Here is a 26,037-nt window from a genome sequence, read left to right on the forward strand (position 1 = left end):
TCATAATAGGTCACTGATCACATCACAGTAGGTCACTGATCACATCATAGTAGGTCACTGATCACATCACAGTAGGTCACTGATCACATCATAGTAGGTCACTGATCACATCACAGGTCAGGTCACTGATCACATCATAGTAGGTCACTGATCACATCACAGTAGGTCACTGATCACATCACAGCAGGTCACGGATCACACCATAATAGGTCACTGATCACATCCCAGTAGGTCACGGATCACATCATAATAGGTCACTGATCACATCACAGCAGGTCACTGATCACATCATAATAGGTCACTGATCACATCACAGTAGGTCACTGATCACATCATAATAGGTCACTGATCACATCATAATAGGTCACTGATCACATCATAATAGGTCACTGATCACATCATAGTAGGTCACTGATCACATCATAATAGGTCACTGATCACATCACAGTAGGTCACTGATCACATCATAATAGGTCACTGATCACATCATAATAGGTCACTGATCACATCATAATAGGTCACTGATCACATCATAGTAGGTCACTGATCACATCATAATAGGTCACTGATCACATCACAGTAGGTCACTGATCACATCATAATAGGTCACTGATCACATCATAATAGGTCACTGATCACATCACAGTAGGTCACATCTTTGGACAGTTAAGCACTGTTCATTTATGTCAGCATCCAACAAACTTTGTACTGTAACTTTCCAAAACAGATTGACTAAATGGATCACTAATGGAAGCTGACATAGTGGAGGAACTTGCAGAGATTTCAATCAAAATCCCACATGAGGATTTATTGGTATTGTTACAGCGTCCTCACGGCAGTAGGTACGCATATTGATCTGTCCTGTGTGTCTCTTAATTAGATGATGGTGATTAATGACGGTAGGAGTAGGAGTTGTATTACAAGTCTGCAATGCCTGAATGATTTCTCTCTCTCTCTTTCTCATAAAGGATTGAGAGACAATAGCCTCACCCTTCCGGTGCTGAACCATTTCTGCTTTGTTTTTTATAATCACATCCAGCACATAAATGTGATGAGTTGAGGGCACAGGTTTTAGAAAATGACATGAATCATCCAATCAAATTAGCCATGATCTGTATAACAACCCTACACACACACACACACACACACACACACACACACACACACACACACACACACACACACACACACACACACACACACACACACACACACACACACACACACACACACACACACACACACACACACACACACACACACACACACACACACACACACACACACACAAAAACTATAGTCACTGAAGACCTAGAGGCTGGGAGTAGCAGGCTCACCAACGGCCCACTTACTGGGTGACGTGGGGGAGTTGGCTCCCCCATCCGAGGTGGTGGTGCTGGACTTGGAGTCGGAGGGCAGCGTCAGACGGGGCATGCCGGGGGGCGGAGGGGGCGCCAGCATCTGGGAGGAGATGTAGTGACTAGGCAACTTCACTTGACCACTGCCATTCAGCTGTGAGGGAGAGAGGAGGGAACACGTCAGCTGTGAAGGGAGAGAGGAGGGAACACGTCAGCTCTGGGGGAGAGAGGAGGGAACACGTCAGTTGTGAAGGGAGAGAGGCGGGAACACGTCAGCTCTGGGGGAGAGAGGAGGGAACACGTCAGCTGTGAAGGGAGAGAGGAGGGAACACGTCAGCTGTGAAGGGAGAGAGGAGGGAACACGTCAGCTCTGGGGGAGAGAGGAGGGAACACGTCAGCTGTGAAGGGAGAGAGGAGGGAACACGTCAGCTGTGAAGGGAGAGAGGAGGGAACACGTCAGCTCTGGGGGAGAGAGGAGGGAACACGTCAGCTGTGAAGGGAGAGAGGAGGGAACACGTCAGCTCTGGGGGAGAGAGGAGGGAACACGTCAGTTGTGAAGGGAGAGAGGCGGGAACACGTCAGCTGTGAAGGGAGAGAGGAGGGAACACGTCAGCTGTGAAGGGAGAGAGGAGGGAACACGTCAGCTGTGAAGGGAGAGAGGAGGGAACACGTCAGCTGTGAAGGGAGAGAGGCGGGAACACGTCAGCTCTGGGGGAGAGAGGAGGGAACACGTCAGTTGTGAAGGGAGAGAGGCGGGAACACGTCAGCTCTGGGGGAGAGAGGAGGGAACACGTCAGCTGTGAAGGGAGAGAGGAGGGAACACGTCAGCTGTGAAGGGAGAGAGGAGGGAACACGTCAGCTGTGAAGGGAGAGAGGAGGGAACACGTCAGCTGTGAAGGGAGAGAGGAGGGAACACGTCAGCTCTGGGGGAGAGAGGAGGGAACACGTCAGCTGTGAAGGGAGAGAGGAGGGAACACGTCAGCTCTGGGGGAGAGAGGAGGGAACACATCAGCTGTGAAGGGAGAGGAGGGAACACGTCAGCTGTGAAGGGAGAGAGGAGGGAACACGTCAGCTCTGGGGGAGAGAGGAGGGAACACGTCAGCTGTGAAGGGAGAGAGGAGGGAACACGTCAGCTGTGAAGGGAGAGAGAAGGGAACACGTCAGCTGTGAAGGGAGAGAGGAGGGAACACGTCAGCTGTGAAGGGAGAGAGGAGGGAACACGTCAGCTGTGAAGGGAGAGAGGAGGGAACACGTCAGTTGTGAAGGGAGAGAGGAGGGAACACGTCAGTTGTGAAGGGAGAGAGGAGGGAACACGTCAGCTCTGGGGGAGAGAGGAGGGAACACGTCAGCTGTGAAGGGAGAGAGGAGGGAACACGTCAGTTGTGAAGGGAGAGAGGAGGGAACACGTCAGCTGTGAAGGGAGAGAGGAGGGAACACGTCAGCTGTGAAGGGAGAGAGGAGGGAACACGTCAGCTGTGAAGGGAGAGAGGAGGGAACACGTCAGCTGTGAAGGGAGAGAGGAGGGAACACGTCAGCTGTGAAGGGAGAGAGGAGGGAACACGTCAGCTGTGAAGGGAGAGAGGAGGGAACACGTCAGCTGTGAAGGGAGAGAGGAGGGAACACGTCAGCTGTGAAGGGAGAGAGGAGGGAACACGTCAGCTGTGAAGGGAGAGAGGAGGGAACACGTCAGCTGTGAAGGGAGAGAGGAGGGAACACGTCAGCTGTGAAGGGAGAGAGGAGGGAACACGTCAGCTGTGAAGGGAGAGAGGAGGGAACACGTCAGCTCTGGGGGAGAGAGGAGGGAACACGTCAGCTGTGAAGGGAGAGAGGAGGGAACACGTCAGCTGTGAAGGGAGAGAGGAGGGAACACGTCAGCTCTGGGGGAGAGAGGAGGGAACACGTCAGCTGTGAAGGGAGAGAGGAGGGAACACGTCAGCTGTGAAGGGAGAGAGGAGGGAACACGTCAGCTCTGGGGGAGAGAGGAGGGAACACGTCAGTTGTGAAGGGAAAGAGGAGGGAACACGTCAGCCGTGAAGGGAGAGAGGAGGGAACACGTCAGCTGTGAAGGGAGAGAGGAGGGAACACATCAGCTGTGAAGGGAGAGAGGAGGGAACACGTCAGTTGTGAAGGGAGAGAGGAGGGAACACGTCAGCTGTGAAGGGAGAGAGGAGGGAACACGTCAGCTGTGAAGGGAGAGAGGAGGGAACACGTCAGCTGTGAAGGGAGAGAGGAGGGAACACGTCAGTTGTGAAGGGAGAGAGGAGGGAACATGTCAGCTGTGAAGGGAGAGAGGAGGGAACACGTCAGCTCTGGGGGAGTTGGGAGGAGTAGGGGAGCATCACTGCTGTAGCACAGATGGTAGAATACTACATGCCACTGCACTGGTCCTGTCTCTCTTCAACTATTTCGCACTCTCTCTCTCTCTCTTTCTCTTTCTCTTTCCGTCAGCACTGTGTGTGTGTGAGTGTGTGTGAGTGTGTGTGTGTCACAGGAGGTTGGTGGCACCTTCATTTGGGGAGAACGGGTAATGACTGGACTGGAATCAGTGAAATGGTCTCAAATACATCAAATACATGGTTTCCATGGTTTCCAGGTGTTTAATGCCATTCTATTAGCTCTGTTCCAGCCATTATTATGAGCCGTCCTCCACTCAGCAGCATCCAATCAGCAGCCTCCACTGAGCAGCTTCCACTGAGCAGCCTCCACTGAGCAGCCTCCACTGAGCAGCCTCCACTGCTGTGTGTGTGTGTATGTGGGAGTCAGGGAGGGAGAGAGGAGGGAGAGCGAGTAATGTCCAGAGCACTGCACTGCTCAGCTAGTCATCCATCCACCCCTCCATCCATGGCTGCTCTTCCCCTGGCTGGCCTGGCTTTCAGATACTCTCCCCTCTCCAGAGGAGAGGACTGCTCACTCACTGTCCTCCACAACAATGGATGAGCAAATGAGTCAGCTCCATTGTGGTGCCGTGCACTCGTCCTGTGTGACTGCCTGGCTGCAGTCGCACTGCAGCAGGGGGAATTTCAATGACTCTGCAGAAACTTGGCCGAGCAGAGCCCAGCGTGGCTGCTGCTGGGGGCACTTCTGATACAAGTAAAAGTCTATCCTCTCCTCTTTCCCTGTGTCAGACTTGTGCACTCTGCCAACATCAGCATCACTGCCAGAGACGTACTGGAACTTCCTTCAGGTTCATTCCTCTAGTGCGCCCCCACACACCATTTCCCTCCGTCCCTTCACCCTGTTCAAGTCAATACAGAAACAGTACGACAGCTCCATTGAGCAACCTGGCTTGTAATTCCGGCCTATTTAAAGCAGGGAAGAGGAGTCTTTTGCATGTGGTGCAGTGGCAGGTCCTCTCAGGTCTGTGTCACATATTGGTAATGAGTGTAACCATGTCTGAGGAGCTGGTCTGGTCCCAGGATCAGCAGGGCTAGCAGGCTGAGTCTAAACAGAGCAGGAAGACTGAAGGCTTATTTTCCTCTCTGTGACAGGGGGATTCACCACTACTGTACTACCAGACAGCCACCACATTGAATAACGGTAATAATCGTAGAAGTTGGCTAAAACACATACAGTTATTACAATGATTTTATGGCTACAGATCTATTGATTTGTTGTCGCCTTCTGGGAGTGTTAATCAACCTGAGAGTCACGCAGGGTTGTGGCGGCTCCATCCTGCAGTCTGGAGCAGAGGGGAGGAGGAATAACAGCTACGTGAGGGGAACCTGCCGCTCTCTCAGGTTACGTCACCTACAGGAGAGTATCTCCAGTCCACTAGTAAAGACCGCGGTGGGGGAGAATATGGGAATATAATGGCATTTCATACAGTCTACAGGTCATTTGAGACAGGGTGACGACATAGGAAACATGAAGCGTGAAGGAATTAAATATCAAACAAACGATTAGGTGAATCTATAATAGCTGCTGCCTCTGTAAAAGCTAATGGTGATCCAAATAAATAAACAAACAAATTCATTTAAACAACAAATGGAAATAACACAGTTCTCTGAATAAACCACACACCCTCTGAGCGAGTGAACTTTAATTAACATTACCTCAAACTTAAGGTCTTGCCATGAAATCATGGTCCAAAGACGATGTCACACTACAGGTTCTGCTAGATGAACACATAAAACATGGTGAATTGGAGGCCAACTCTCTCTACTGGGTTCCTATCTAGTATGAGTAATGAGTAGGGGGCATAAGTTTTACTGACCAAATGACCTGACCAGGACAAACTCGGGGCCCTAGTTAGAGTTGTTAGATGGGCTGGACTCACTGGGCTGGGCTGCTGGTTGGACGGGTCACAGGCCAGGGAGACCAGGTCCTTCAGCGGGTCTTGGGAGCTGAGGTGTGGCGGGTAGCGGATGGCGGTGTGGGGGAAGTAGGAGGTGGACTGGGGCAGGATGGAGGTGGTGGGGAAATGCAAAGACGAGGAAGGGTGCGGACTCCGAGAGATCCCTGCACAGAGAGAGAAAGAGAGAGAGGGGGAGAAACGAGAGGAATAAAGACAGAGAGAAAGAAAGAGAGAGAGAATATGTCCATAACTGTACTTTTTCATATGGTCCACAATGATGATACGCTTGAGATAAGTGACATTGAAGATGTGTGCTTTTGCAAAAACAATGAAATGACTCAATCTTTCCGACTCTCCCTTGGTACAGTATCTGTTGCGTGATGGCAACTATTATTTATCAGGACCACGCGCTAACATAGCCGATTCGTTTTAACAGCAGCTTTAATTGTTCATGCATCATCCAGCAGACGTTTGGCCGGGGAACGCTGCCTCTTCATAGATCACTCTTCAGTGTCTCCACAAACAATTACCTGTCAAAAAGTGTTAACGGGCAGTTCAGTTTTAAAAACTAAGTAATGCATTGTCTACAAGGAAGCTTGTCTTGTTTAAAGCACAAAGCCTGCAGTCAGAAAAAACAAGGCTAACTTTTAGACAATATCTTAACTATGAAGAAGGGTCGATTTTCTGACTTATGAAACATGTCTTTTCTGACTTATTTTTTATTTTTTATTTTACCTTTATTTAACTAGGCAAGTCAGTTAAGAACAAATTCTTATTTTCAATGACAGCCTAGGAACAGTGGGTTAACTGCCTGTTCAGGGGCAGAACGACAGATTTTGTACATTGTCAGCTCGGGGATTTGAACTTGCAACCTCTCGGTTACTAGTCCAATGCTCTAACCACTAGGCTACCCTGCTGCCTAATGAAACATGTCTTTTCTGACTTATGAAACATGTCTTTTCTGACTTATGAAACGTCTTTTCTGATGTATGAAACATGTCTTTTCTGACTTATGAAACATGTCTTTTCTGACTTATGAAACATGTCTTTTCTGACTTATGAAACATGTCTTTTCTGACTTATGAAACATGTCTTTTCTGACGTATGAAACATGTCTTTTCTGATGTATGAAACATGTCTTTTCTGACTTATGAAACATGTCTTTTCTGACTTATGAAACATGTCTTTTCTGACGTATGAAACATGTCTTTTCTGATGTATGAAACATGTCTTTTCTGATGTATGAAACATGTCTTTTCTGACTTATGAAACATGTCTTTTCTGATGTATGAAACATGTCTTTTCTGACTTATGAAACATGTCTTTTCTGATGTATGAAACATGTCTTTTCTGACTTATGAAACATGTCTTTTCTGATGTTTGAAACATGTCTTTTCTGATGCATGAAACATGTCTTTTCTGACTTATGAAACATGTCTTTTCTGATGTATGAAACATGTCTTTTCTGATGTATGAAACATGTCTTTTCTGATGTATGAAACATGTCTTTTCTGACTTATGAAACATGTCTTTTCTGATGTATGAAACATGTCTTTTCTGACTTATGAAACGTCTTTTCTGATGTATGAAACATGTCTTTTCTGATGTTTGAAACATGTCTTTTCTGACTTATGAAACATGTCTTTTCTGATGTTTGAAACATGTCTTTTCTGACTTATGAAACATGTCTTTTCTGATGTTTGAAACATGTCTTTTCTGACTTATGAAACATGTCTTTTCTGATGTATGAAACATGTATTTTCTGATGTATGAAACATGTATTTTCTGATGTATGAAACATGTCTTTTCTGACTTATGAAACGTCTTTTCTGATGTATGAAACATGTATTTTCTGATGTATGAAACACGTCTTTTCTGACGTTTGAAACATGTCTTTTCTGACTTATGAAACATGTCTTTTCTGACTTATGAAACATGTCTTTTCTGATGTATGAAACATGTATTTTCTGATGTATGAAACATGTATTTTCTGATGTATGAAACATGTCTTTTCTGACTTATGAAACGTCTTTTCTGATGTATGAAACATGTATTTTCTGATGTATGAAACATGTCTTTTCTGACTTATGAAACATGTCTTTTCTGATGTATGAAACATGTCTTTTCTGACTTATGAAACATGTCTTTTCTGATGTATGAAACATGTCTTTTCTGATGTATGAAACATGTCTTTTCTGACTTATGAAACATGTCTTTTCTGATGTATGAAACATGTCTTTTCTGATGTATGAAACATGTCTTTTCTGATGTATGAAACATGTCTTTTCTGATGTATGAAACATGTCTTTTCTGATGTATGAAACATGTCTTTTCTGATGTATGAAACATGTCTTTTCTGACTTATGAAACATGTCTTTTCTGATGTATGAAACATGTCTTTTCTGACTTATGAAACGTCTTTTCTGATGTATGAAACATGTCTTTTCTGATGTTTGAAACATGTCTTTTCTGACTTATGAAACATGTCTTTTCTGATGTATGAAACATGTCTTTTCTGACTTATGAAACATGTCTTTTCTGATGTTTGAAACATGTCTTTTCTGACTTATGAAACATGTCTTTTCTGATGTATGAAACGTCTTTTCTGATGTATGAAACATGTCTTTTCTGATGTATGAAACATGTCTTTTCTGATGTATGAAACATGTCTTTTCTGATGTTTGAAACATGTCTTTTCTGATGTATGAAACATGTCTTTTCTGACTTATGAAACATGTCTTTTCTGACTTATGAAACATGTCTTTTCTGATGTTTGAAACATGTCTTTTCTGATGTATGAAACATGTCTTTTCTGATGTTTGAAACATGTCTTTTCTGACTTATGAAACATGTCTTTTCTGACTTATGAAACATGTCTTTTCTGACTTATGAAACATGTCTTTTCTGATGTTTGAAACATGTCTTTTCTGATGTATGAAACATGTCTTTTCTGACTTATGAAACATGTCTTTTCTGACTTATGAAACATGTCTTTTCTGATGTTTGAAACATGTCTTTTCTGATGTATGAAACATGTCTTTTCTGACTTATGAAACACGTCTTTTCTGACTTATGAAACATGTCTTTTCTGACATATGAAACATGTCTTTTCTGACTTATGAAACATGTCTTTTCTGATGTATGAAACTTTTCTGACTTATGAAACACGTGAAACATGTCTTTTCTGAAAACATGTCTTTTCTGACTTATGAAACATGTCTTTTCTGATGTTTGAAACATGTTTTTCTGATGAAACATGTCTTTTCTGACTTATGAAACATGTCTTTTCTGACGTCTTTTCTGATGTATGAAACATGTCTTTTCTGACTTATGAAACATGTCTTTTCTGATGTTTGAAACATGTCTTTTCTGACTTATGAAACATGTTTTCTGATTATGAAACATGTCTTTTCTGATGTATGAAACATGTCTTTTCTGATGTATGAAACATGTCTTTTCTGATGTATGAAACATGTCTTTTCTGACTTATGAAACATGTCTTTTCTGACTTATGAAACATGTCTTTTCTGATGTTTGAAACATGTCTTTTCTGATGTATGAAACATGTCTTTTCTGATGTTTGAAACATGTCTTTTCTGATGTATGAAACATGTCTTTTCTGATGTTTGAAACATGTCTTTTCTGACTTATGAAACATGTCTTTTCTGACTTATGAAACATGTCTTTTCTGACTTATGAAACATGTCTTTTCTGATGTTTGAAACATGTCTTTTCTGATGTATGAAACATGTCTTTTCTGACTTATGAAACATGTCTTTTCTGACTTATGAAACATGTCTTTTCTGATGTTTGAAACATGTCTTTTCTGATGTATGAAACATGTCTTTTCTGACTTATGAAACACGTCTTTTCTGACTTATGAAACATGTCTTTTCTGACATATGAAACATGTCTTTTCTGACTTATGAAACATGTCTTTTCTGATGTATGAAACGTCTTTTCTGACTTATGAAACACGTCTTTTCTGACTTATGAAACATGTCTTTTCTGACTTATGAAACGTCTTTTCTGATGTATGAAACATGTCTTTTCTGATGTATGAAACATGTCTTTTCTGATGTATGAAACATGTCTTTTCTGATGTATGAAACGTCTTTTCTGACTTATGAAACATGTCTTTTCTGACTTATGAAACATGTCTTTTCTGACTTATGAAACGTCTTTTCTGATGTATGAAACATGTCTTTTCTGACTTATGAAACATGTCTTTTCTGATGTTTGAAACATGTCTTTTCTGACTTATGAAACGTCTTTTCTGATGTATGAAACATGTCTTTTCTGATGTATGAAACATGTCTTTTCTGACTTATGAAACATGTCTTTTCTGACTTATGAAACGTCTTTTCTGATGTATGAAACATGTCTTTTCTGATGTATGAAACATGTCTTTTCTGATGTATGAAACATGTCTTTTCTGACTTATGAAACGTCTTTTCTGATGTATGAAACATGTCTTTTCTGATATATGAAACATGTCTTTTCTGACTTATGAAACGTCTTTTCTGACGTATGAAACATGTCTTTTCTGACTTATGAAACACGTCTTTTCTGACTTATGAAACATGTCTTTTCTGACTTATGAAACGCCTTTTCTGATGTATGAAACATGTCTTTTCTGATGTAATGAAACATGTCTTTTCTGACTTATGAAACATGTCTTTTCTGACTTATGAAACGCTCTTTTCTGATGTATGAAACATGTCTTTTCTGATGTTTGAAACATGTCTTTTCTGACTTATGAAACATGTCATGTCTTTTCTGATGTATGAAACATGTCTTTTGTGACTTATGAAACATGTCTTTTTGCTGACTTATGAAACGTCTTTTTCTGATGTATGAAAAAGAGATGGATGTATTTTCTGATGAAACATGTCTTTTCTGATGTATGAAACATGTCTTTTCTGACTTATGAAACGTCTATTCTGATGTATGAAACATTTTTTCTGATGTATGAAACATGTCTTTTCTGAAACATGTCTTTTCTGACTTATGAAACATGTCTTTTCTGATGAAACATTCTTTTCTGACTTATGAAACATGTCTTTTCTGATGTATAAACACGTGAAACATGTCTTTTCATGTCTTTTCTGACTTATGAAACGTCTTTTCTGATGTATGAAACATGTCTTTTCTGATGTATGAAACATGTCTTTTCTGACTTATGAAACATGTCTTTTCTGACTTATGAAACGTATGAAACATGTCTTTTCTGATGTTTGAAACATGTCTTTTCTGATGTATGAAACATGTCTTTTCTGACTTATGAAACACCCACACATCTACCTACTGTATTTGACACAATCATTACAATATCTTGAAAAATGTATATCGTCTTTTCTGACTTATGAAACATGTCTTTTCTGACATATGAAACATGTCTTTTCTGACTTATGAAACATGTCTTTTCTGATGTATGAAACGCCTTTTCTGACTGTATGAAACATGTCTTTTCTGACTTATGAAACATGTCTTTTCTGACTTATGAAACGCCTTTTCTGATGTATGAAACATGTTTTTCTGATGTATGAAACATGTCTTTTCTGACTATGAAACATGTCTTTTCTGACTTATGAAACATGTATGAAACATTTTCTGATGTATGAAACATGTCTTTTCTGATGTATGAAACATGTCTTTTCTGACTTATGAAACGCCTATTCTGATGTATGAAACATGTCTTTTCTGATGTATGAAACATGTCTTTTCTGATGTATGAAACATGTCTTTTCTGACTTATGAAACGTCTTTTCTGACGTATGAAACATGTCTTTTCTGACTTATGAAACATGTATTTTCTGATGTATGAAACAGCTCTGGTTACAGCTCAGCTTGCTCCTGGGGCCAACAGCACAAAGCCCCGTACACACCACTAGGCCCCCAGGCCACTGGACACTATTAGTGTAGTGTGGAGAGTCCAACACAATTTCATGTCTTTTCTGACTTATGAAACATGTCTTTTCTGACTTATGAAACATGTCTTTTCTGACTTATGAAACATGTCTTTTCTGACTTATGAAACACGTATATGAAACATGTCTTTTCTGACTTATGAAACATGTCTTTTCTGATGTATGAAACATGATGTCTTTTCTGACTTATGAAACATGTCTTTTCTGATGTATGAAACATGTCTTTTCTGACATATGAAACATGTTTTTCTGACTTATGAAACATGTCTTTTCTGATGTCTTTTCTGATTATGAAACATGTCTTTTCTGAAAACATGTCTTTTCTGACTTATGAAACATGTCTTTTCTGATGTTTGAAACATGTCTTTTCTTGCATGAAACATGTCTTTTCTGACTTATGAAACATGTCTTTTCTGATTATGAAACATGTCTTTTCTGATGTTTGAAACATGTCTTTTCTGACTTATGAAACATGTCTTTTCTGATGTTTGAAACATGTCTTTTCTGATGCATGAAACATGTCTTTTCTGACTTATGAAACATGTCTTTTCTGATGTATGAAACATGTCTTTTCTGATGTATGAAACATGTCTTTTCTGACTTATGAAATGCATTCTCTCTTTTCCGACTGCATTCTTCTCACAATTCACATCCTAGGAGAAGTACGCACGTCAGGCTTGGTAGATTGTGGCAACAGCGACAAGATGTCTCCTGTAAATGTGTGTGAGTGGGCGACATGTGTAAGACTGTGTGTACTGACCACTGTGCACTGCGATGACGGGCCGGTGGTGCTGTGTGAAGCCGAGACGTGGGGAGCTCTCCTGAGGAGACGGGCTGTCCATCTCTGTCTTCTTTACTCCAGGGGACATGCCTGGACACAGAGACAGAGATACACAGAGGGTGTTACTGACGCCACTACGACTCCCATAATAATAATGACTGTCTGGTGGAGGATATTGAAAAGACCCTACATTTCATTGCCAAGTTCAATCTGCTACTACACGGCTGTTGTAATGGCAGGAGCTCACCACAGGGTGGCAGGGTGCATTGAGATGACCCAGTCAGTCATTATCAGCTCTGCAGTAAGATGCAGTAAACCACATACGCTCCAAACTAACTTCCTCATTGGGACGAAACAATAGGATCAGAAACAAGTTTATGTTCTGGTCAGATCTACCTCAAACCAGGTTCGCCTAGGTAGATCACTCACATTCCCAAGAGGCCTGCAGTGCCTGATACCCGAGTTGCTTACATGTGCTAAACAAATGGGTCTCTGTTGCAGTGATATTACTGTCCTACTCCTCCATGTTTAGTTTTCTATCGCACTCTTGTTGATAACAGAATGTGTGCTAGGAACACTTTCTCCACCCAGCTCGGGCCTGTTTTAGATCAGTCTTAAGATTGCACAGCTCTTTCTTTGTTTCCTTCTTTGGAGTTGCAGAGCAGACAGTGTACATGTTGTTGCTGTGCAGTGGAAGAAACAATCTGTCAGTCATGGAGTGATGACTTTGAGGTTTCTCTCTCACACATTATACAGTTATGCCCCTCTAACTCTAATCAGTGTTCTAAGAAAGAGATGGAGAGAGAGAGCAAGGAGAGAAAGGAAAGAGAGAGAGAGAGAGAAAGAGAGAGAGAGAGAGAGAGAGAGAGAGAGAGAGAGAAAGAAAGAAAGAAAGATAGAAAGAAAGAAAGAAAGAAAGAAAGATAGAAAGAAAGAAAGAGAGAAAGAAAGAAAGAAAGAAAGAAAGAAAGAAAGAAAGAAAGAAAGAAAGAAAGAAAGAGAGAGAGAGAGGGGGGAGGGAGGGAGAAAAACAGAAAGAGGAGAGAGAGGCTTATCTGACAGCTTCCTCTTCCCCTGTTCTGCCCCAGCCATCCGCCCCTAGCCCTCTGTCTCAGAGCAGAGTGAGTGAGCAAATCACATCTTTTCGGGAATGTCAGAGGGCAGGGGTGCAGATGAGGTTCAACAAGAGACTTGCTCAGAGGATAAACACGCACGTCCGGCTTAGTGCTGGGGGCTAGGCAGGGGCAGCCATTACAGCACTGATGTTAATTACCTGATCACACTAATCTGACTGATCTCCCAGCTCATTCTCCAACCCACACATCTACCTACTGTATTTGACACATTAAATTTACATTACAATATCTTGAAAATGTATATCTTTTTTTTAAAGAAAGTCTACAGAGTGATGGTAGTGCTGCTGTCCAGAGCCACAGCTCTACAGGAGGCCAGGCTTTACCTTCCCAATCCAATCCTCACGCTACAGACTGACGCAAGCTTCCCCTGACCTCTTCTACCTGGGGGAAGGTGCGCAAACATTCCCCTCTCAACCAGTATACCAGTTTCCTCCGACACATTGGTGCGGCTGGCTTCCGGGTTGGATGCGCGCTGTGTTAAGAAGCAGTGTGGCTTGGTTGGGTTGTGTATTGGAGGACGCATGGCTTTTGACCTTCGTCTCTCCCGAGCCCGTACGGGAGTTGTAGCGATGAGACAAGATGGTAATTACTAACACTTGGATACTACGAAATTGGGGAGAAAAAGGGGAGAAAAAAATAAAAAATCATAATAATAATAATTTGGGGGGTGTTCAGTTTGTCCTGTGACACACAAGTGTGTAATGGAAAAAAAACTTGTTCATTCCCCCTGAGACACCTGCAGGGAGTGCAAGTTACAGCCAGGGTCACCACTGTGCAGTGCCCCTGGAGCAACTAGGGTTAAATGCCTTGTTCAAGGGTATAGCAACAGATGTTTTTCACCTTATCACTTCCGGTATTCGAACCAGCAACCTTTCGGTTACTGGCCCAATGCTCTACCCTCGAGGCTACCAGCCACCCATAAAGAGGAGCTTGTTAGGGCTGTCTAGACAGGAAGAGAGAGAGCACGACATGAGGGCTGGACTAGACTCATACAGGGCCTGTGATGGGGTCGGGCTGGGAGGGAGGGGCCGGCTCTGCTCTTCTGACCTCCACAGCTCTGGTTACAGCATCAGCAGCAAGGGGTGCTCCTGGGGCCAGGGGCCCAGCCGGGGCTACTCTGGCTAACAGCACCACAAAGCCCCGTACACACCACTAGGCCCCTTAACAGGCCACTGGACACTATTAGTGTAGTGTGGAGAGTCCAACACAATTAAACAGCATCACCTCGCAGCATTGATTATATGGGAGGCCTATAAACTCCCTTAACAGCACAAACACACAGTGTGTTAAAATGTTTCATGTGTGTGTGTTAAATACTCAGGTAAAGATGGTGATCCTCTTCCCACTTTCTGCTGCTAACCCATGGAGAACCGCCTCATGGCTCATACCAATGATGCTGCCGCACGTGTAGTGCACTTACCGGGCAGGCCCCACTCCCTCAGCACACCTACCTGACGACCTGGCACCGCTCTTACCCACACTCAACCACTGGAGCACACTGTGCATGCTGTAACCTACTCCTCCTGTTTTTACCAGAAGCAGGTCAGTGCTGGTGGGGGAGGACAGCCATACTGTACGATACACATATTGAAAGGCATATTGCCATTTCAATATTTAAAATACTGCTTTAAACAATCATCTTGAAACAATTGCTTGTAATCTAGATGAGAGGTACACAGTAGCTTTACTGTTTGCTAGATATGTTTGTTAGGAAAATCATTCCATACTAGCAAACTGGTACGTGAGCCTGAGGTGAGAGGAAAGAAAGAAGATAGCTACTGCGACGTTGCATCTGTGGATACTGCTCCAAGGTACCCTGGTCCACTTGGCTTTTTGTCGACTTTCACAAAAAGTGTTGGTTCATGAATTAATTACGACGTCAGGCTCAATTTGGGAAATTTGAAGCCGCGTATTTCGCGGCCAAGGCTTACTGTGCAGCAGTTCATAATATGATATATTTGTCATTTGTTCTTTTGCTCTTTTGCACTGTGTCAGTAGCTTTCAAGGTACCTGAAGTGAAAGTATGGCCTGATATTTCAGCTGTTTTCCCACGGTGATTATGAATGTTTCTTGATACCCGTAATAAAGAAAATTAAAGATGGACACCAGAACTCAGACACCCTTTGTTATCACTGAAGAGTTGGAGGATAGCCAGTGTCCTCAACATGACTGAATGAATACGTCAGTACTAACTGATGAGCAATAAACACTCTCCTTGGACAAAACTATACAATATCTAAGAGATTGTGTGGATGACCAGAAGGGATGCTCACCTCCTTCCAGGTCTTCCTGCCAGTTGCGGGAGCTGCTAGCCGGGGAGTTGGGAGAGGTGTAGTACTCCCCTCCAGGACTGGTGTCCACATCATCCTCCATGGAGCCCGACTTGTGCCTCTTACTCCTGGATGTCAAACAGAGGGAGAGAGGGAAGAGGAAATAAGGGGAAGGCAATGTGAAACATGGAGAGCTCCTGGTGGAAACTGTGTACAGTGTCTAAAGTATGTACACTAAAACTACACCCTCTAAAGTCCATTGCACGCAAAATGGAGCTGTGAAGATGAAACATCATTGAGCGAGCAGACACTGAGTCGAGAGCGCAGAGGTCCCGTGGGCACATCATTTCCGCACGCAGAAATTTTCATTCACGAGCAGAGATTTTTGTTCTGTTTTGTCAAGACTCAGAAGTTACTGAGCTCTCACAAATAAACCACATGCTCACATGGATTTCTCCTCTCACACCCTAAAATCATGCTCTCACAACTGCAATCTTTTGCTATAATTTTATTACAGGTGACAATTAGAGCCAATGAACATGGTCGTCACTAGTTAACACTAGGGCTGTTGCGGTGACTGTATTACCGCCACACTGGCAGTCATGACCGCAGTAAAACTCCATGTGACCGCTGAGTCACGGTAATCTCCTCATATGCACTCTGGACAGAGGGTCGGAGAGCCCATGGCATACAGAGTTTGAGCAGAATATCGGGTCTCCCGAGTGGCGCAGTGGTCTAAGGCACTGCATCGCAGTGCTGAGGTGCCTCTACAGCCTGGGGTGTGTCACAGCCGGCCATGACCGTAATCCCCATAGGGCGGTGCACAATCGTCACAATGCCATCCGGGTTAGGGGAGGGTTTGGGCGAGGAGCTTTCCTTGGCTATTGCGCTCTAGCGACTCCTTGTGGCGAGACGGGCACTTGCAAGCTGACTCGGTCACCTGTCAAACAGTGTTTCCTCCGACACATTGGTGCGGAGGAAGTGTGTTAAGTGTATGTTAAGAAGTGTGTTAAAAAGCAGCGCAGCTTGGTGGATCATGTTTTGGAGGATGCATGTCTTGACCGAGCCCGTTGGGGAGTTGCAGCAATGAGACAAGATCGGAACTACCACGAAATTGGAGAGAAAAAATGTCATACAAATAAATACATTTGAAAATAATTTTTAACATTGTTTTAGCGGAACATCACCTCTCGCACAGCGAGATCACTCTCCTCAAACACTGGTTGATGCTTGGAGTGAAATAAGTGTTGTTATATTTATTTCTCAGCTACCGTGTGACCGGTAGTCTTTTGCATGACAATAACCAGCTGACAAAATTTCATGACCACCACAGCCCTAGTTAACACAGCCACAAAGCCATAATTAGCAGAATACTTTGAGATACAGATTTTATTACTTTTAATCTAGCAGTTTTTCTGCAGTTACAATGAGAGAATGACTAACCATCTTTTCTCTCTCCATCCCTTTATCCCTTTCTCCATCCAGGCCCACTTTCACTATGCGGTGGTTAAGTTATTCTCTGCTTAGCTGACAGAGATAGAAGATACTCTGTTTCAAGTACCTTGGCTCTCCACTATGCACAGCACTCTGGGGATTTCCTAAACATGACTTCTACCCGTACCTTAGTGGTACTGAGAGTTCCTCTAATTGCTTTGACGTTGAATGGAGTCATTGTTGTTAGGACATTTGTCAAGTAGAGAGGATGACATGTTCTTGACTTTGACCATCTGCTGTCTATTTGGTTAGAACAATGGTTCTATACAGAGGATGGCTCTATCCTGAATGTGTACAAGCAGTTTAGGTAAGGGATGAAGCTCTCCAGACGAGGGTTGGGCATGGAATGACAGCAGGCTGTTTAATACTGAGCCATACTGACTGACGAGTGGCGTGGACTGGTACAACTCGCCTCAGTCCCACATAGTATGTTATCATTTATTTGGCTCAATTATTATCCATAGTTGCCTCTTTTAAAACAACATTGTGCCTTACACAAACTGGCACATATGTATCCCTCCACAAATCACATACAGTTTGTATCCCTCCACAAGTCAGGACATACAGTTTGTATCCCTCCACAAGTCAGGACATATAGTTTGTATCCCTCCACAACTCAGGACATACAGTTTGTATCCCTCCACAAGTCATCACATACAGTTTGTATCCCTCCACAACTCAGGACATACAGTTTGTATCCCTCCACAACTCAGGACATACAGTTTGTATCCCTCCACAAGTCATCACATACAGTTTGTATCCCTCCACAAGTCAGCACATACAGTTTGTATCCCTCCACAAGTCAGCACATACAGTTTGTATCCCTCCACAAGTCAGCACATACAGTTTGTATCCCTCCACAACTCAGCACATACAGTTTGTATCCCTCCACAAGTCAGCACATACAGTTTGTATCCCTCCACAACTCAGGACATATAGTTTGTATCCCTCCACAAGTCAGCACATACAGTTTGTATCCCTCCACAACTCAGGACATATAGTTTGTATCCCTCCACAACTCAGCACATACAGTTTGTATCCCTCCACAACTCAGGACATACAGTTTGTATCCCTCCACAACTCAGGACATACAGTTTGTATCCCTCCACAACTCAGGACATATAGTTTGTATCCCTCCACAACTCAGGACATATAGTTTGTATCCCTCCACAACTCAGGACATACAGTTTGTATCCCTCCACAACTCAGCACATACAGTTTGTATCCCTCCACAACTCAGGACATACAGTTTGTATCCCTCCACAACTCAGGACATATAGTTTGTATCCCTCCACAAGTCAGCACATACAGTTTGTATCCCTCCACAAGTCAGCACATACAGTTTGTATCCCTCCACAACTCAGGACATACAGTTTGTATCCCTCCACAACTCAGCACATACAGTTTGTATCCCTCCACAACTCAGGACATACAGTTTGTATCCCTCCACAACTCAGGACATATAGTTTGTATCCCTCCACAACTCAGGACATACAGTTTGTATCCCTCCACAACTCAGCACATACAGTTTGTATCCCTCCACAACTCAGGACATACAGTTTGTATCCCTCCACAACTCAGGACATATAGTTTGTATCCCTCCACAACTCAGGACATACAGTTTGTATCCCTCCACAACTCAGGACATACAGTTTGTATCCCTCCACAACTCAGGACATACAGTTTGTATCCCTCCACAACTCAGGACATATGTATCCCTCCACGACTCAGGACATCCCTCCACAACTCAGGACATATGTATCCCTCCAGTTTGTTTGTCCCTCCACAACTCAGGACATACAGTTTGTATCCCTCCACAACTCAGGACATACAGTTTGTATCCCTCCACAACTCAGGACATACAGTTTGTATCCATACACAACTCAGGACATACAGTTTGTATCCCTCCACAACTCAGGACATACAGTTTGTATCCCTCCACAACTCAGGACATACAGTTTGTATCCATACACAACTCAGGACATACAGTTTGTATCCCTCCACAACTCAGGACATACAGTTTGTATCCCTCCACAACTCAGGACATATGTATCCCTCCACCTTCCACAGTGGAGTCCTGACCAGGGGCATCAAACTCCAATGTCTATGTACCCATTGTGCATAATTACTGGACCAGTGGGAGGAGGTGATGCGTCCCATCTCAAACATTTCCTCCATCTTGGATCCTGCTAAACACACACCTAGTCCTGCTCTCTGTGTATGGTTGTTGTGCGTGAGAGTAATGGGTCTGTATATGCAAGTGTAGTGTGTAGTGTAGGATATACAGTACGTGTTGTGTATGAGTCTACAGTACTATGAGTCTGTATACACCTTGCATTACAGGCCCGTGTTTTGTTTGCATACACTTTACTTGCGTGTGATTTAGTGCAGTGTTTTGTTATCTCCCTCCCTCTCTCTCTCTCTCAATTCAATTCAATTCAATTCAAGGGCTTTATTGGCATGGGAAACATGTGTTAACATTGCCAAAGCAAGTGAGGTAGACAACATACAAAGTGAATATATAAGGTGAAAAACAACAAAAATGAACAGTAAACATTACACATACAGAAGTTTCAAAACAGTAAAGACATTACAAATGTCATATTATATATATATATATATATATATATATATATATATATATATATATATATATATATATATATATATATATGTATATATATATATATATATATACAATGTACAAGTAGTTAAAGGACACAAGATAAAATAAATAAGCATTAATATGGGTTGTATTTACAATGGTGTTTGTTCTTCACTGGTTGCCCTTTTCTCGTGGCAACAGGTCACAAATCTTGCTGCTGTGATGGCACACTGTGGAATTTCACCCAGTAGATATGGGAGTTTTTCAAAATTGGATTTGTTTTCAAATTCTTTGTGGATCTGTGTGATCTGGGGGAAATATGTATCTCTAATATGGTCATACATTGGGCAGGAGGTTAGGAAGTGCAGCTCAGTTTCCACCTCATTTTGTGGGCAGTGAGCACATAGCCTGTCTTCTCTTGAGAGTCATGTCTGCCTACGGCGGCCTTTCTCAATAGCAAGGCTATGCTCACTGAGTCTGTACATAGTCAAAGCTTTCCTTAATTTTGGGTCAGTCACAGTGGTCAGGTATTCTGCCGCTGTGTACTCTCTGTGTAGGGCCAAATAGCATTCTAGTTTGCTCTGTTTTTTGTGTTAAGTAATTATCTTTTTGGTTGGGTCTAATTGTGCTGTTGTCCTGGGGCTCTGTAGGGTGTGTTTGTGTTTGTGAACAGAGCCCCAGCACCAGCTTGCTTAGGGGACTCTTCTCCAGGTTCATCTCTCTGTTGGTGATGGCTTTGTTATGGAAGGTTTGTGAATCGCTTCCTTTTAGGTGGTTGTAGAATTGAATGGCTCTTTTCTGGATTTTGATAATTAGTGGGTATCGGCCTAATTCTGCTCTGCGTGCATTATTTGGTGTTTTACGTTGTACACGGAGGATATTTTTGCAGAATTCTGCGTGCAGAGTCTCAATTTGGTGTTTGTCCCATTTTGTGAAGTCTTGGTTGGTGAGCGGACCCCAGACCTCACAACCATAAAGGGCAATGGGCTCTATGACTGATTCAAGTATTTTTAGCCAAATCCTAATTGGTATGTTGAAATTTATGTTTCTTTTGATGGCATAGAATGCCCTTCTCTCTCTCTCTCTCTCTCTCTCTCTCTCTCTCTCTCTCTCTCTCTCTCTCTCTCTCTCTCTCTCTCTCTCTCTCTCCTCTCTCTCTCTCTCTCTCTCTCTCTCTCTCTCTCTCTCTCTCTCTCTCTCTCTCTCTCTCTCTCTCTCTCTCTCTCTCTCTCTCTCTCTCTCTCTCTCTCTCTCTCTCTCTCTCTCTCTCTCTCTCTCTCTCTCTCTAGACCAGTGTTTCGAGGCAGGGATGGACTACACTGTTCGTCTGAGCTTGCCCCTCTACTCTGCACTCAGGGATGTCCAGTGCCCAATGCATTGACTCGGTTAGTTCCCCCACACACACACACACAAACTGTTAAACACCTAGACACAACTGAGACGTTTGTGTAAATCATGCATTGATGTCACCTGAATAAAAATTCAAGCTACAGGATTTTAAGTTGGGCTTCAGCCCTTCGACTCCATACTAAATCTACTTCAATCCTCTGTATCTTTCTGTCTTCTCTTCAGATTGTGCTGATGCCCCACTGTAAGAACCTGGAGATCTTCACAGGTTCTGAGGGAGGGGAAGTGGCCACCAACAGTGCCGGGGACACGTTCCAGCGTTACCGCTGTCTGGAGAACAGCCAGAGCTTGGTCAAGACCTTCTCCAACTCCATCTAGCCTATCAGCTGCACCAAGGAGCTAGAGGTATGGCACCTTAAACATACCTGTATGCTCATCTATCTGTTTCTTAACTAAAGTTCTAAAGAAGGTTTCTTGTTCATCAATAACACTGACGAAGGGCCTGGATTGTACACCTCTGCTCTGCTCAAATCAAATTGTATTGGTCACATACACATATTTAGAGGATGTTATTGTGTGTGTGTAGCGAAATGCTTGTGTTCCTAGCTCCAACAGTGCAGTAGTATCTAACAATTCACAACAATACACACACATTTAAAAGTAAAAGAATGGAATTAAGAAATATATAATTATTAGGACGAGCAATGTTGGAGTGGCATTGACCAAAATACAGTAGAATACAGAATATGCATATGAAATGAGTAAAACAGTATGTAAACATTAAAGTGATTAGGCGGCAGGTAGCCTAGTGGTTAGCGCAACCAAAAGGTTGCTGGATCGAATCCCTGAGCTGATAAGGTAAAAATCTGTTGTACTGCCCGTGAGCAAGGCAGTTAACCCACTGGTCCCCAGGAGCCGTGGATGTTGAGTAAGGCAGTTAACCCACTGGTCCCCAGGAGCCGTGGATGTTGAGTAAGGCAGCCCCCCGCACCTCTCTGGTTCAGAGGTGTTGGTTTAAATGTGGAAGACACATTTCAGTTGAGGGCATTCAGTTGTACAACTGACTAGGTATCCTCCTTTCCCTAGTGTTCCATTTAAAGTGACCAGTGATTCCACGTCTATGTACATAGGGCAGCAGCCTCTAAGGTGTAGGCTTGAGTTACTGGGTGGTAGCTGGCTAGTGATGACTATTTAACAGTCCGATGGCCTTGAGATTGAAGCTGTTTTTCAGACTCTCGGTCCCAGCTTTGATGCACCAGTACTGACCTCGCCTTCTGGATGATAGCGGGGTGAACAGGCCGTGACTCAGGTGGATGATGTCCTTGATGATATTCCTGTGACATCGGGCGGCTGTAGGTGTCCTGGAGGGCAGGCGGTGATGCACTGGGCAGACTGCACCACCCTCCAGTGGTTTTGGGCGGTGAAGTTGCCGTATCAGGCGGTTATACAGCCCAATTTTGCATCTGTAAAAGTTTGTGAGGGTCTTAGGGGCCAAGCCAAATTTCTTCAGCCTCCTGGGATTAGGCGCTGTTGTGCCTTCTTCACCACACTGTCTGTGTGGGTGGACCATTTCAGAATGTCAGTACGCCGAGGAACTTGCAGCTCTTCACCTTTCCACTGTGGTCCTGTCAATGTGGATAGGGGCGTGCTCCCACATAGTGACGTCTGACATATCATATTGAGGCAAACATGTCACTGATCTGTGCTATTTTATCTTTCCTCGATTTCTTGCATCCTTTTTACGTGCCTCGTTCTAAAACACCATCAGAGGAGAGGACCCTAGGTTCCTCACCTCTGACCTCCAATTGGTTTTCAGAAACATTTGAGTAGAGAGGAAGTGAGGAGTTAAGCTGAGATTAATTGGGACAGAGCTCGTGTCATTGTTTTAGGTGAAATCTGACCTTGAATGATACATTTTATCGGTTTGCAGCACATATATCTTTGTTCTACTTGTGCTCTTTCCCCAGATGGCTCTGAATTGCTGATAACATCTGATCTGAGACTCCCTATACATTTTGACTCCTGTATTACTGCCTGTACTCAATACAACTTCCAATGCCAAATTGAAATAATTTGATAGACAATGGTAGTTCAGACAATTACTATAAAACAAATTTGTTTTCCTCAGTTAAATGTTTGGTGAATGCATGCCGTTGCTTTGTCCTCAGTCCTCCTTTGAATGCTGTGTGTATCCTGATGACATGTTAACCTGGGTTTAGCTGGTTAATGAAATTAGTTTACATTCTATTATTTGGCACTAGTTCTGTTCTGTTAATGTAGCAGGTTCTGCCCCCTGAAATCCAATCGAGAAAAACATTTGAATTGAAACCCAAAGGTTCCAAGACCTGAGCAATTTGAGAGTGAGAACTTGACAAAGACCGATGACTATTGTTAGAGGACAATTTGATGCTTTCACATTTATTTTGTACACGTTTGAACCATGTTTCTTTGCTTACAGTTCTATATTTTTTGATTCAGACATTTTCCTTTTAGATCTGCGGCAATGATGTTCTGCTCGCTCAAAGTAACTCTTGCAAGCTCTCCACTGGCCTGTCCGCTTGCGGGCACATCCTCTGCTCTCTCCACTGGCCTGTCCGCTCGCGGGCCCATCCTCTTCTCTCTCCACTGGCCTGTCCGCTCGCGGGCACATCCTCTGCTCTCTCCACTGGCCTGTCCGCTTGCGGGCACATCCTCTGCTTTCTCCACTGGCCTGTCCGCTCGCGGGCACATCCTCTGCTCTTTCCACTGGCCTGTCCGCTCGCGGGCACATCCTCTGCTCTCTCCACTGGCCTGTCCGCTCGCGGGCACATCCTCTGCTCTCTCCACTGGCCTGTCCGCTCGCGGGCACATCCTCTGCTCTCTTCACTGGCCTGTCCCTGGCGGGCCCATCCTCTGCTCTCTCCACTGGCCTGTCCGCTCGTGGGCCCATCCTCTGCTCTCTTCACTGGCCTGTCCCTGGCGGGCCCATCCTCTGCTCTCTTCACTGGCCTGTCCCTGGCGGGCCCATCCTCTGCTCTCTCCACTAACCTGTCCCCTCGCGGGTGCATCCTCTGCTCTCTCCACTAACCTGTCCCCTCGCGGGCCCATCCTCTGCTCTCTTCACTGGCCTGTCCCCTGGTGGGCCCATCCTCTGCTCTCTTTACTGGCCTGTCCGCTCGCGGATGCATCCTCTGCTCTCTTTACTGGCCTGTCCGCTCGCGGTTCGCATCCTCTGCTCTCTCCACTGGCCTGTCCGCTCGCGGGTGCATCCTCTGCTCTCTTTACTGGCCTGTCCGCTCGCGGTTCGCATCCTCTGCTCTCTCCACTGGCCTGTCCGCTCGCGGGTGCATCCTCTGCTCTCTTTACTGGCCTGTCCGCTCGCGGTTCGCATCCTCTGCTCTCTCCACTGGCCTGTCCGCTCGCGGGTGCATCCTCTGCTCTCTCCACTGGCCTGTCCGCTCGCGGGCCCATCCTCTGCTCTCTCCACTGGCCTGTCTGCTCGCGGGTGCATCCTCTGCTCTCTTTACTGGCCTGTCCGCTCGCGGTTCGCATCCTCTGCTCTCTCCACTGGCCTGTCCGCTCGCGGTTCGCATCCTCTGCTCTCTCCACTGGCCTGTCCGCTCGCGGGCGCATCCTCTGCTCTCTCCACTGGCCTGTCCGCTCGCGGGCACATCCTCTGCTCTCTTCACTGGCCTGTCCCTGGCGGGCCCATCCTCTGCTCTCTCCACTGGCCTGTCCGCTGGGGGGCCCATCCTCTGCTCTCTCCACTAACCTGTCCCCTCGCGGGCCCATCCTCTGCTCTCTTCACTGGCCTGTCCCCTGGTGGGCCCATCCTCTGCTCTCTTTACTGGCCTGTCCGCTCGCGGGTGCATCCTCTGCTCTCTTTACTGGCCTGTCCGCTCGCGGTTCGCATCCTCTGCTCTCTCCACTGGCCTGTCCGCTCGCGGGTGCATCCTCTGCTCTCTTTACTGGCCTGTCCGCTCGCGGTTCGCATCCTCTGCTCTCTCCACTGGCCTGTCCGCTCGCGGGCCCATCCTCTGCTCTCTTTACTGGCCTGTCCGCTCGCGGTTCGCATCCTCTGCTCTCTCCACTGGCCTGTCCGCTCGCGGGTGCATCCTCTGCTCTCTCCACTGGCCTGTCCGCTCGCGGGCCCATCCTCTGCTCTCTCCACTGGCCTGTCTGCTCGCGGGTGCATCCTCTGCTCTCTTTACTGGCCTGTCCGCTCGCGGTTCGCATCCTCTGCTCTCTCCACTGGCCTGTCCGCTCGCGGTTCGCATCCTCTGCTCTCTCCACTGGCCTGTCCGCTCGCGGTTCGCATCCTCTGCTCTCTCCACTGGCCTGTCCGCTCGCGGTTCGCATCCTCTGCTCTCTCCACTGGCCTGTCCGCTCGCGGTTCGCATCCTCTGCTCTCTCCACTGGCCTGTCCGCTCACGGTTCGCATCCTCTGCTCTCTCCACTGGCCTGTCCGCTCGCGGTTCGCATCCTCTGCTCTCTCCACTGGCCTGTCCGCTCGCGGTTCGCATCCTCTGCTCTCTCCACTGGCCTGTCCGCTCACGGTTCGCATCCTCTGCTCTCTCCACTGGCCTGTCCGCTCGCGGGCCCATCCTCTGCTCTCTCCACTGGCCTGTCCGCTCGCGGGCCCATCCTCTGCTCTCTCCACTGGCCTGTCCGCTCACGGTTCGCATCCTCTGCTCTCTCCACTGGCCTGTCCGCTCACGGTTCGCATCCTCTGCTCTCTCCACTGGCCTGTCCGCTCGCGGTTCGCATCCTCTGCTCTCTCCACTGGCCTGTCCGCTCACGGTTCGCATCCTCTGCTCTCTCCACTGGCCTGTCCGCTCGCGGT

The 26,037-nt window shown here is 45.1% G+C and overlaps 1 protein-coding gene and 1 long non-coding RNA gene across 8 annotated transcripts in view; one reads left to right on the forward strand and one right to left on the reverse strand.

The window, feature by feature from the left end:
- Positions 1–26,037, reverse strand: part of LOC118359172 (nuclear factor 1 C-type-like) — a 151,500-nt gene that overhangs the window by 26,123 nt on the left and 99,340 nt on the right. For 4 of the 7 annotated variants that reach the window (XM_052480466.1, XM_052480464.1, XM_052480468.1 and 1 more), the window contains 4 exons: positions 15,773–15,897; positions 12,343–12,453; positions 5,572–5,816; positions 1,338–1,512 (listed from right to left, as the gene is read on the reverse strand). In XM_052480466.1, coding sequence (XP_052336426.1) covers positions 1,338–1,512; positions 5,572–5,816; positions 12,343–12,453; positions 15,773–15,897 — 656 coding nt within the window. The remainder of the gene's footprint in view (positions 1–1,337; positions 1,513–5,571; positions 5,817–12,342; positions 12,454–15,772; positions 15,898–26,037) is intronic. The other 3 variants (XM_052480467.1, XM_052480465.1, XM_052480463.1) reach the window with 3 other exon arrangements.
- LOC127912028 (uncharacterized) lies at positions 164–1,299 on the forward strand. The gene is made up of 2 exons (XR_008080172.1): positions 164–517; positions 584–1,299. It is a non-coding gene; the product is annotated as an uncharacterized LOC127912028 (long non-coding RNA).

The sequence above is a fragment of the Oncorhynchus keta genome, chromosome 26 (genome assembly GCF_023373465.1).
Source record: "Oncorhynchus keta strain PuntledgeMale-10-30-2019 chromosome 26, Oket_V2, whole genome shotgun sequence".
Taxonomy (NCBI): Eukaryota; Metazoa; Chordata; class Actinopteri; order Salmoniformes; family Salmonidae; genus Oncorhynchus; species Oncorhynchus keta.